Source organism: Lithobates pipiens, unplaced genomic scaffold, assembly GCF_037356315.1.
Source record: "Lithobates pipiens isolate NorthernLeopardFrog02 unplaced genomic scaffold, aLitPip1_a1.2 Scaffold_19, whole genome shotgun sequence".
NCBI classification, from domain to species: domain Eukaryota; kingdom Metazoa; phylum Chordata; class Amphibia; order Anura; family Ranidae; genus Lithobates; species Lithobates pipiens.
In genome coordinates this window covers 581,820,247-581,833,511 of record NW_027507764.1, presented here as the reverse complement: position 1 = coordinate 581,833,511, position 13,265 = coordinate 581,820,247, and the positions used below count along the sequence as shown (strand labels likewise).

The 13,265-nt window shown below is 44.8% G+C and overlaps 1 protein-coding gene across 1 annotated transcript in view; it reads right to left on the bottom strand.

The window, feature by feature from the left end:
* The window catches only part of LOC143997704 (cytochrome P450 2C3-like), a 154,028-nt gene that overhangs the window by 128,711 nt on the left and 12,052 nt on the right, over positions 1 to 13,265 (bottom strand). The window contains exon 2 of the mRNA XM_077493484.1: positions 7,356 to 7,539. Within this exon, the coding sequence (XP_077349610.1) occupies positions 7,356 to 7,535 (180 nt within the window). The 5' untranslated portion in view covers positions 7,536 to 7,539. The remainder of the gene's footprint in view (positions 1 to 7,355; positions 7,540 to 13,265) is intronic.

The following is a 13,265-nucleotide window of genomic DNA, read 5'->3' as shown; positions in this document are numbered from 1 at the left end:
CATAATTAACCCTCAGAACCCCACTACCGTTCTGAGGCAAAAACTAAAACGAATTTACAATCAAATGACACTTTGTCCAAGGTGTCACCGCTACAGAGGTCTTGAGAAGAGCGAAGAGGACGATTTGGGTGATATTTGGAGACAAGATTGGTGATGTAGCTGGGGGCAGAGTTGTGAATGGCTTTGTATCTTGTGATTAGTAGGAAGAGGAAGTCAACTCGCCTGGTGTTTTTGTACCTATAGGTGAGCCTTATTATAGGTTTACCTATAGGTACTGTAAATATCTACTGTATACTGCACCATTTACGTCATCGGCACGTGCACTTTGAAGAAACAGCTGGCCGTGCCGTTTCTTCAGGGCCCGTGCTGTGACCGGCGACTCCCACGCACATGTGCCAGAGTGACATCATCCCAGCTCCGGCCAATCACAGCGCCGGAGACTGAGAACCCATAAGTAACACCAGGAAAGGGCTAGGAGTAAGCACCAGAAGTTCTGGTGTGAAACATGCCAGCTGTGGAGTTCATCTTTTGCTGTATGGTTTTTAACCAATAAAGAAATTGTTGTTGGAGTGCGGCCATCTGGATTGAATTCTTTTCTATATGCTACTTTGCATACTGAGCCAGCCCCATTATTTGAGTAGGAGAATATTTTTTGTGACCCAGACACCTGGAGCGGGTTTCTTTTCCCTGTAACTCCAGGAAAAATGTCGGCCATGTCAGCGGCGTGCGGGCGCCAATACAGGGCTTCATTCTAAAGGTGAGTATGTGATGCATACTAGCTCATTATGCCTTTGGCTTGCAGGTTTTTTGTTTTTTTTTCTCCACAATACCTGTAGTCACATAGGTCAGTGAATAACTTTTTTTTTAAAAGTTAATTTAATGCTTGTAAAGAATATATTAAAAACTAGGGCTGTTACTGATTAAAATTTTCGTGTTTGATTTTTTTTAATCGATCAATCAACTAATTTTGATTAATTATAACCAACAGATTTTGGCCAAAACTTGTGTTGCATACACACGGTCGCACAAAGTTGACGGAATTTCCGATCGTTCTGAACGAGGTGACATCAAACACCGTACGTCGGGACTATAAACGGGCCAGTAGCCAATAGCTTTAGTCTCTTAGTTTATTCTGAACATGCGTGGCACTGTCCGTCGGAATTGTCTACATACGATCGGAATTTGTTGTCGGAAAATTTTAGACCCTTCTCTCAGGCTTTGTGCGTTGGAAAATCTGACGGAGAAAGTCCGATGGAGCCCACACACGGTCGGATTTTCCGACAACATGATCCGATCGCACATTTTCCATCGGAAAATCCGACCGTGTGTATGAGGCATTACTCAGTGGTAAATGTGGTATACACTATATACAATCACCCCACACTAGTTAGTTTCCACAATCCATGACTTAACTTCACAGTTCACACAAATACATTTTAAATTAAAACTGTAGAACTGATGTAAGTTATTTTTTTCCACAGTAGTGCGACAATCCCTCCACCTCCGGTCTAACTAAGCACTCTCACCTTGTGGCATGGACCCCTGTGCAAACAGGTGGTCATGCAAGCGGTTCTCAAAAGGGTTAACACGGACCATAAACTTCTCTCACGTCTCAGCAAGGACGCCAGGTCATGGGTAGAAAAGAAAAGATCGAAGTGCTCACCGCTTAAGCATAAGATTGAATTTTTGTGTTCAAACACAAACTACTCACATAGAGATGATAAAAACACAGCATGTAAAGCCAACAATCGTGTTAGTTCCGTAGGGCAGCAGCGGGTGAAGTCAGGCGTAGCTCCCCCCCGGACGCGTTACGTTCAATCAGAACTTCAACGTCACCGGACTCCTCCCCCCTTCCCTTCAATAGCAGATGGAGGCACTTGGGGAAGGGGGGAGGAATCCAGTGACATCAATGTCTGTGACGTCACCAGATCTCCGACGGAACTCCCTGAAGACCCAGAAGCCGGCGGAGAGGTGAATAAATCAAAAGAATTTTGATCGATCAAAAAAAAATAACGATTAGTCTTTAATTTCCACAGCCCTAATAAAAACTTTAAATGTTCTTTCCCTGACCACTGCCTAATCCAGTTTAAAGTGATAAAAGTATGACCAGCAGACATAACATTAAAAAATTCTTCAAATATATTAATAGTAAAAAGGTCAGGTCTGAGCATGTAGGCCCTTTACAAAATAATCTGGAGTGGGTGACTGGGGACAAAGAGAAGGCAAATTTATTAAATACACATTCTTCAGTTCTGTGTATACAAAGTAGCATGGGGGAGCTCATGTCCATAATGGGGGTGGTATTGACACAGCCCAAAATTATCCACAATGGCTCAAAAGTGATATGGTCCAGAAATATTTAGACAGAATAAAGGTGGATAAAGCACCTGGACTAGATGGCATCCACCCACGGATCCTAAAAGAATTGAGCTCTGTCATTTCATTGCAGGAAGTAAAACAAATACAGGACAGGCGAACAAAGCGCCGGGACATACACAGAGTGAGGGGAAAGATGAATTCTTGCTGGAAAAAAATTATTTTAAGTGTAGCGGCGGCTCCTGAAGAGCACGCGCTATGCGGTTTTCTAAAGTTGCCTAAACTGCAGTTTGGTTTGGGTACAATTGTCTAAATTGGGCCTCGGCATCTGTCTGACTGGACTGTGAAATGTTCAGCTTGGCCACAGGGAGCACTGTCTCCTCTGGCAGGCATGGAACTATGGTCTGGTCAGGTGCTTAAGTTACTCTCTTGGAGCCTGTCCAGTGAAAGTGGCGCTCTCGCTGTGCTTTCTGGGAGAGGGTATTTAAGATGTGGACGTCACATGGTTCGGGGTTCCAGTCCAGAATGATGTGCTGACTTCATGGTCCTGGTCCTCCTGACCAGCCCCCAGGAAGGCTATGGCCTGGGGTGCAGATCCACCCGACTTTAATGTCTCGGTGCTGGCTAGCCCGAGGCAAGGAAACTAAAACGAAGGATTCTGAGGTGGTTGGGTGCCATCTCCGGTTTGGGAGAGACCCAGTGTACTTCAAGCATTCCAGCGGAGGACTCTTCAGAAGAACACAACGTACGGGTTGGTTTTCTTAGCAAGAGCCTGGAAGGGCTGAAGCAACCGAGAGAATCCGGTTTTGTGGATATCGCCAAGCAGGCTGAAAGATCCAGGTATCCTACAAGTGTTCTCAAGCTTAGTTTTCCTACGGTTCTACAACGTCTGTGGCAGAGACATTATCTTATACGTTTTAACACCAACGTCTGTGACAAAGACTTTGTTCCTGAGAAAGCACCTTGTTGGCTGCTAGGCCTTGTGAGAGAGGGACTGTCCAACCTGAGTGATCATCCAGGTGCGAATGGCTATTCTCTGGATGCAGTCAAAGTGAGCAAGTTCTTTAACGTTTTATTTGACTTTGACACCAAGCGTACCTGAACTTTTCCAACCCTCTGATCCCAAGTTGAAAGACTGTTCAATTGTCTGAGCTTTGCAAATAAAAGCCATTCAAGTGGATCTATTGTCAATCTCAAGTTACTGGGCCATCTACCACGGGACATCCCCTAGACGTGCAACAAGGAGAACGGAAGGCAACGGTAAGCCCAAATCTAACCAGCAGCTCCTTCGGGGGTTAGTGCTACATAAGCAACAGACAGCATGGATTCATGAAAGACAGAAGTTGTCAGACAAATCTGATTTCTTTTTATGAAGAGGCAAGTAAAACCTTGGACAGAGGGGTGGCTGTGGACGTGGATTTTGCAAAAGGGTTTGACACAGTTCCCCACACACGGCTCATGTGTAAGGTAAAGTCTACAGGTTTGGAAATATCAGTTTGTAAATGGATAGAAAACTGTCTAAAAGACAGAATTCAGAGAGTCGTGGTTAATGATTCTTACTCTGAATGGTCTAAGGTTATCAGTGGTGTACCCCAAGGTTCAGTGCTGGGACCCTTACTTTTATTATCTTAATATCTTTATAAATGATATTGGGTCTGGGATTAAAAGTAATATTTCTGTCTTTGCAGATGACACCAAGATATGCAGTGGAATAACGTCCTTACAGGATGTCTCCAATTTACAAGCCGACCTCAATGCTCTGTCTAATTGGGCCACTATGTGGCAGATGAGGTTTAATGTTGAGAAATGTAAGGTTATGCACTTGGGGGCTAAGAATATGCATCATACATTCTAGGGGGAGTACAACTGGGGGAATCCATAGAGGAGAAGGACCTGGGGGTTTTGGTAGATCATAAGCTCAATAATAACATGCAATGTCAAGCTGAGGTTTCCAAAGTGAGCAAAGTCTTTTCTTGTATTAGGAGAGGGATGGACTCCAGAGAGAGAGATATCATTTTGCCCCCCCCCCCCCCCCCTGTACAGATCATTAGTAAGACCTCACCTGGAATGTGCAGTTCAGTTTTGGGCACCGGTTTTCAAAAAGGATATCGGGGAACTGGAGAAAGTGCAGAGAAGGGCAACCAAACTGATAAGAGGCATGGAGGAGCTCAGCTATGAGGAAAGATTAGAGGAACTGAATGTATTCACTCTTGATAAGAGGAGAATAAGGGGGGATATGATCAACATGTACAAATGTATAAGGGGTCCATATAGGGAACTTGGTGTCGAATTATTCACTTTACAGTCAACACAGAGGACACGAGGGCACTCTTTACGTCTAGAGGAAAAGGGATTTCAGCTCCAAATACGGAAAGGTTTCTTCACAGTAAGAGCTGTAAAAATGTGGAATAGACTCCCCGCAGAGGTGGTTATGGCCAGCTCAGTAGATTGCTTTAAGAAAGGCCTGGATTATTTCCTAAGTGCACACAATATAACTGATATTTATAGGTAAAGTTGATCCAGGGAAAATCTGATTGCCTCCTGAAGGTGAGGAAGGATTTTTTTTTTCCCCTGCTAAATCAAATTGGATCATGCCTAGCTGTTTTTGTTTTTGCCTTCCTCTGGATCAACTGGGGGTATAGGATTGGGTATATAGGATTGTTTGATATTTTTTATTTAATTTTTATGGTTGAACTAGATGGACTTGTGTCTTTTTTCAACCTAAAAATGTAACATTACAATCAGCGTGTAGACAGCTGCCTAAATGTTATGGTATTCAGCACAAATGGGTTAATGCTTGGTAACTCGGGGGTTAATAGTGCACTGTGGTGTGCTTTCACATTAAGCTGAAGATCACAGTGTGGTCAGTTTTATAGCTGTGCTGGGGACTTAGGATAAGTCTGATCATTGGATGAGATCAGGCTAACACCTCCCTTGCACAGCCATTCACTGGGAAGCTCAGTGTGCTGCTGCTTCTCTTCCTCCAGCTCTTATACAGCTGAGAACAGAGGGAATGTGATCACTTATTAGAAAGGGGAAAAAGGTATTTATGTTTTTTGTTTTTTTAAATATCTATACTTTGAGGGCTCTGGAGGCGCTTAACCACTTGCAGAGCGGACCATTTTGCTGGTCAAAGACCAGACCACTTTTTGCGATTCGGCACTGCGTCACTTTAACTGACAATTGCGCGGTCGTACGACGTGGCTCCCAAACAAAATTGACGTCTTTTTTTTCCCACAAATAGAGCTTTCTTTTGGTGGTATTTGATCACCCCTGCGGTTTTTATTTTTTGCGCTATAAACAAAAATAGAGCGACAATTTTGAAAAAAACACATTATTTTTTACTTTTTGTTATAATAAATATCCCCCAAAAATATATAAAAAAATATTTTTTTACCTCAGTTTAGGCTGATACGTATTCTTCTACATATTTTTGGTAAAAAAATCGCAATAAGCGATTATTGATTGGTTTGCGCAAAAGTTATAGCGTTTACAAAATAGGGATAGTTTTATAGCATTTTTATTAATAATTTTTTATTATTTTTTTTTTTACTAGTAATGGTGGCGATCTGCGATTTTTATTGTGACTGCGACATTGTGGGGGACCCATCGGACATTTTTGACACATTTTTGGGACCATTGTCATTTATACCAGTAATCACTGCTATATAAATGAAGTGATTCCTGTGTAAATGACACTGGCAGTGAAGGGGTTAACCAGTGGGTGGCAGTGTAGGGGTTAAGTGTTCCTAGGGGTGTGTTACTAACTGTGGGGGGGTTGGGCTTTCATTTAGTGTACACTGATCTCTGCTCCAATCACATGGAGCAGAGATCAGCGTCACTAGTTGCTAGGCAGAATGGAGAAATGTTGTTTACACAGCATTTCCTCCATTCGGCCGCTCCGTGAGACGATAGCGGGGATGCCCGCGGCGATCGAGTCCGCGGGTCCCGCGACCGGACTCACGGGGGTCTCGACCAGCGCAGGAGCGCGCCGCCGGCAGCGCGCTCCCGATGGCAGGGCGGCATCGAATATTGGACGTACCTGTACGCCAATATGCCTGCCCGTGCCGTTCTGTCGATGTACATTGTCGTGCGCTGGTCGGGAAGTGGTTAAACAAGGCAGATCGCCGTTTTGCTAGTAAGGAAGATGGAGATCTTGCATTTCAGCCAAGCTTCCAATAGTGCAACCCTCCCCCACACAGTAACAAAGCACTCCCAGGGAACACAGTTAACCCTTTGATCGCCCCTGATGTTAACCCCTTCCCTGCCAGTGTCATTTATATATACAGTGACAGTGCATTTTTTTTAGCACTGATCACTGTATTAGTGTCACTGGTCCCCAAAAAGTGTCACTTAGTGTTTAATTTGTCCACCGCAATGTCGCAGTCCTGCTAAAAATTGCCATTACTAGTAAAAAAAAAAAAAAAAGTCCATACATTTAACCCATAGTTTGTAGACGCTATAACTTTTGCCCAAAGCAATCAATATATGCCTATTGGGATTTTTTTTACCAAAAATATATTGCAGGAATAAATTGATGAAGAAAATTGAATTGTTTACATTTTTTATTTTTTTTATTGGATAAGCATTATAGCAGAAAGTAAAAAATATTGTTTTTTTTGTTGTTTATAGCGCAAAAAAACTGCAGAGGTGATCAGATACCACTAAAAGAAAGTTTTATTTGTAGGGAAAAAAGGGACATTAATTTTATTTGTGTACAGCGTCGCACAACCGCACAATTGTTAAAGCAACGCAGTGCAATATGGCAAAAAAATGGCCTGGTCATGAACCTTCTGGAGCTGACATGAATAAATCCCCTTTCTTCCCCCTTCGGATGCTCGGTTTGAACTTCAACATGTCGTCTTCACCAAGTCTAGGTGCCTAAAGGCATTGGGTTGCTGTCATGTGATTGGCTGATTAGCAATGTGTCTTACCAAGCAATTGAACAGGTGTACCTAATAAAGTGGGCGGTGAGTGTATTTTGCACAAGCACTTAGTACAGTTTCTCAGAGGTTGGTTAGATTCCAAAGGTCACTTACCAATGTGAAATTTCTATCGGCAATTCTCAGATCCATATACTTCGGGGTCCCAAGGAAGGGCAGCGGGGTGGGTCCGGGGGGCAGTGACTTGTACCGTCTACTCTGTCTCCACCATGATATGATAAAGTGGAGGGTGATGAGGACAGTGACCAACAGAGCGAGGATTGCGGAGAATTCCATCTTCCTGGAAGAGACAAATAGATATGGTCTATGACAGCGGGCAATATTCCTGTACAGCCCGCCCTTCACATTGAATAACAGAGATATGATTTTGACTAATTTATCACTTAACATTATCCTTTTGGCTCTTCCCATGTTGTGGTTGCATAGTGATAAAAATCAGCAACTTTCTGTGCTTCTGCTGCATGTGCATCCGCCTTGGAGAGATTTCCATTCACTTCCTACATTGACAATCTCTCCAGCTGGAACACAGACATCTTTATTTTTTTTTTTAGTGTAGCCACCCAATTAAAAAAAAAAAAAAAAAAAGGAGTAGTCCATTATGCTTTGCCTTTGCAGGGAATGAAAGAGGAAGTAAACTCATCAGGGTTTACTTCCTCTTTAAAGTGCAACAATAAAAAATTAAACATTCCTTAAAATATAGTTGAACCTAGTCTGCCTGTAAAGTGGCATGTATAGAACCTGTTGCAGTAAAAATTACATTTGTAAAGAAAACAAGTTTGAAACGAAATGAAATTTAAATTGCCGGCAATACAATACCATTGAGAAAAAAAAAAAAATACTTAGTGCCAAAGAAATAATAATAGTTAAAACATAAGATAAGTGTACAAAATGAATGAAATAAAATGAATTCCACCAACTGCAGTAAGAACTTGCTAAATAACAAATACAGGTATTAAACACATATGAATCACCGCACTAGCCAATGTGATCTTGGAAAAACACATATACATATGCACACAATACCAATGCCAACAATTGAAAAATGTTAAAGGGGGCTTCCAGATTCTGATAAGCCCTCTATCCCCCTACCCCCCTCCAACCACATCCCAGGGTTGAGGCCCTTGTCCCCATCAACTGGTTGCATGCTAGGATAAGGGTTTGGTATGGTTTTTAGGGGAATCCCACACGTTTTCTTTTTATGTTGGCATGGGGTTCCCCTTAAAATCCATACTCGACCCAAAGGGCCGGGTGTGGATTGGGGGGGGGGAATCCCACGCCATTTTCCTTATCACTTTTTTTATTGCCGTCAATGTTTTTTCGGGCAATGTCAGCGGGGAAGCCCATTGACAGCTCTTACCGGCCTGCTCCATAACAACCAGCTATTCACTGCTCCCTGATTGGGCACAGCTTTGCCCAATCAAGGGCATAGAATGCACTGCGCAGCGTGAAGTGCATTGCAGGGCATTCAGCAGGGTGAAAATCTGCCAAACGGCTTGCAAATTCAGGTGTTCGCCAAACTGGCAAACAGACGATGTTTGGGCCAAACTTTTGCTTGCCTCCAACTGTTTGCCCAACATTACTGAGGACCATCTGGCTGGATAGGGGCTTGGACACGAGGCCTAGCTTGTGTAACATGGGGATCAAGTGCAATGAAGGAACTCCAAATTTCTTGAGAAGCTGAAATGAAGCTTGGACCTCAGTGGAGTATGGTAGCTACTCCCCAGGGTGGTTGTTAGTGGTTGGACCATGTTGTACTTAATAGCCAAATTCACAGAGTACCGGAGTGGCTTCAAGGTCTTCTTTCTGTGAAGGCTTGAAGTACCATTTGTGTCCCCTTATTTGGAGTCTGCTTAGATCAGGAGTGTTGTGTGCCTCCAGGAGTATTGAGTACGAGTCTACACCTTGCAGGCAGGTAAGCAGGTGCAGTTAGCTGACTGGTCACTGGATGGCTTTGTTCCCATTATAGCCTGTATAGAGGAAAGTTATAAGAAAGTGCTAGCTAGAACCCTCCTGTAGTGATGTCATGGATGAGCCTATAAATAAGCCAGGTGGGGAGAAGCCCCAGTGCAGTTGGGTAATAGGAGCTAAACACCCCACATCTATGCAGGCTGAGAATAGGTAGACCTGCACCCGGGAGAACTGGCTGTGGACTTCCCGACCCTTATGGAGGAGGGGCTAGGGCAGGCTGCAAAATGTTTTTTTCAGACCAGGCCAAGAGTTTCTAGAGGAAGGCTACTTCCCACGGAATAGATGACTGCAGAGATCCGATCGAGTACTAATGCCCCCCGGGTCGAGAGAGACTGAAAAAAGATGGCTTATTTTAATGGTTACACAATGTTTTTACATGTGACCGTCCACTAAATGTGATTGGCCATGTACAGTAGTGTCAAGTGACTCCGGATACTAGGTTGATATAATGTGACTGTTTATGTCATTTTCCAAGTATCACCAGTAAAGTGCACAATGCTGTTCATGTGTGGACCTACCTTCCTTTGGAGAAGGTCAATGGCCAGGAATTTCAGGTGGAGGCCTCGGGGCGTAGAGTGGGGCACAATATGATGTAGGGTACAGCCGCAGCAGGAGGGTCACTGTTCTAGTAAGAATAGGAATGGGGCAAGGACACCTAGCATTGCAACACATCCTTTTCTGGCTATGCTAGCCGGGGGCATGAAGAGGTTGGCTCGGAAGTGACATCACAGACGTTGCTTTCCAGGTCACAGGTCCAGGTATGGACCTGGCAACAAAACGGTTAGTAGTAATAAATCTACACTTCTTACACAACTAAACAAATTCTCCTTACTGCACGGCCTGCCAAGGGGGATCCATGACTTGTGACAACGATTCCGAAGTCTCCTCCTGTACACTTGACATCAACTTTTCTTGATGGGAAATTCTAGGCTAAAAATGCCTCATCAACCCCTCTATTGGGGCCCCCTTCCACCCTTGGCCCATAGCAGCCATTCAGGCTGCTATGGCTATTGTTATGCCACTGATTCCCATTATTGCAAACATATTTTTCTACTCGATGCTTTTTAAGTTAAAATTAGAACTTTTTTTAATTGTTTTTATTATATAATAATTGATATATAATATTAACTTTTACTCCTATTTGGCGCAGTTTGAATATTTCCTGGTCTAATAACATATACCCTAATGCCGCGTACACATGATCAGACATTCCGACAACAAAATTCATGGATTTTTTCCAATGGATGTTGGCTCAAACCTGTGTTGCATACACACGGTCACACAATGTTGTCAGAAATTCCGAACGTCAAGAATGCGGTGACGTACCGAGCCGAGAAAATTGAAGTTCAACGGCCAGCACGGCTCTTCTGCTTGATTCCGAGCATGCGTAGAAACTTTGTGCGTCTGAATTGTGCACACACGATTGGAATTTCCGACAACGGATTTTGTTGTCAGAAAATGTGAGATCCAGATCTCCACCCTAAGCCGCCACCCCCCCCCCCCCCCCCAAAAAAAAAAAACACACACGGCCACCACTGGTGTGCTGCCACCCTCACAACAGATTGCAACATGTGGTGGATACAGTGCTCCCAAACCGCCCCGAAAGATGTTGCACCGCCCCAGTGTGAAAATTTGCAATGAAATGAATGAGAGGCATTATTTAGAGTCTATTTCTAGCGCTAAAACGCCTGAAAACTGCCTCATTGTGAAAGGGGTCTAAGTTTAAACACCACCTCCTCTCTAGACAATTACACTTATGCCCCGCCCCCCCTCTACTGCTCTGATTGAAAAAGACTGCCACTGCCACAAAGCAATCAACACACAGATTTATTTTCAGAGGCAATGGCAGGCAGTGAGACGGTGATATGCTGCCTTCTCACCACTTGTATTAAAATCCTAACTGCTGCAGCACAGACTGATTTATTCGAATGGGTTAAAGCGGAGGTCCACCCTAAAGTGGACCTTCCGCTCATTGGAATCCTCCCCCCCTCCGGCGCCACAATTGGCACCTTTCAGGGGGGAGGGGGGTGCAGGTACCTGTACAGTACAGGTATCTGCACCCACTTCCGGGATAGCTCTCTGCGGAAAGGGGCGTAGATTACCCCCCTTTCCGAAAGTCCCCCGCTGCCTGCTGGGAAACACACAGATCCCAGAGGCAGCGGGTCCATCCTTATTGCGCAGCACGACTCGCACATACGCAGTAGGGAACCGGAAAATGAAGCCGAAAGGCTCCACTTCCTGATTCCCACACCCAAGATGGCAGCGGCAGCACCCGAGAGGCGATCGAGAGATCGGCTTCGGGTGCCGACATCGCGGGCGCGCTGGACAGGTAAGTGTCACCATTTTAAAAGTCAGCAGCTGCAGTATTTGTAGCTGCTGGCTTTTAAAAAAAAAAAAAACGCTGACTCCCGGCGGACTCCCTCTTTAAATTCAGTAGTGGTGTGTTGTAATTCTTGAGTAGGTGCATAAATTATGGCAGGTTTGTAGGGGGCCCAGTGCATTACTTTGCACAGGGTCCCATGATGCTACTAAGATGGCCCTGGATGTTTGGGTGGGAAGTTTAAAGCCCAGCAGCCAGAAGAAGAAAGCTGCCAATAGCCGATGCCTTCCCATCCATCGCGTTCCTAAGAAGTTAATTCGAAAAAAGCTGAGAGGCATAGCTGTGTGTAAACCTATGCAGCCCATCTGCCCAATGCTCCGCCTGCCCTCCTCATATTGCAAATTCCTCCCAACCCAGGCTCTATGTTGATAGGAGAGTGGAGGACGAGAGGAACTCCCAGGCCAAATACGATTAGAATACAATTGGAGACCCTTATTGGGCACTGGTGAGGCTGCATTGATGGGCACTGATCAGGCTGCTTTAGTGGGCACTGGTGAGGCTGCACTGATGAGGCTGTACTTGGTACCCACTTTTAATATACAGAGAGGAAGAGGTGGAGCCTAAAGAGAAGGTGTGTGGTTTACAGATGACAGGGCGGATATTAAATAGGAAGAGGTGTGGCATTGACATGAAGGGGTGAGTCATATTTAAATTGGGGGGTGCATGAGCTTAGTCAGGCCTAGGGCAGCACAAAACCTAAATACACCACCGACCCAACCCCTGCTATATTTGCCTTCCCCCAGGACAATGAGGGCTGCCAGGTCACAGATCCCCCCCCCCCCCCCGATGAGCCTACACTGGCCACTATCATGCTAGCTGTCCAGGATTGCAAGGCCTCCCTTTCTACCCAGTGAGCATCTATCCGCATGCATTTTTCAAACAGGATGTTAAAAATTTGCGTGATATAACTGAAGAACATATACGTTCCCTGGAAGATATTGTCTACCCCTTATCTGCCACAGTGCAGGATAACACAGGTGAAATGGGCTGCGCTAAAACTTGATGACCTGGAGAATCACTCACGTAGGAACAAGCTCCGTTACCTGAACATGCAGAGGGCTCTCACACTGAAAAATTCTTATACTCTTGGCTAATGGACATTTTTGGTACAGACACACCTTCTTTCTTCTATGTTATTGAACGTGTACACCGTACCCCTCCACGTCCCCCTCCTGCAGAAGCCCGCCCCCCCCCCCCCATGTTCCCTTGAGCCAAATTCCGTAGGAATTCCGTCTGGAAAACCCCATCAGAGCTTTTTCCGATGAGAATTCCGATCGTGTGTACGCGGCATCAGAGTTAGAGTCCTTGTCAGATACTGGGGACGATGACATTTTTGAGACACTGTCCCAGGAGTTATGAGCTGGAGGGGATGATGCAGCCGCCACTTGTACAGATGTTTCGGGTTGGTTATCCCTAACTTCAGGGGGTGAAACGCCAAGTGCGGAAAACCCCATCACTGTGAATGTAACCTTGCCTAAACCTGTGAATTTGCCCACACTTAAAGAAGAAGGACTCTGCCGCAAAGGTCCCCAAACTCTTGTATACCGGGGCGGGAAGTGCCCGCGCACTGCCAAGGCTTGCAAGGTCGCAGCGGCTTCTTAACTAAAGAGTAGCAAATTAATATTGGCTGGAAAAATTTGTCAAGTATGTGCCTACCC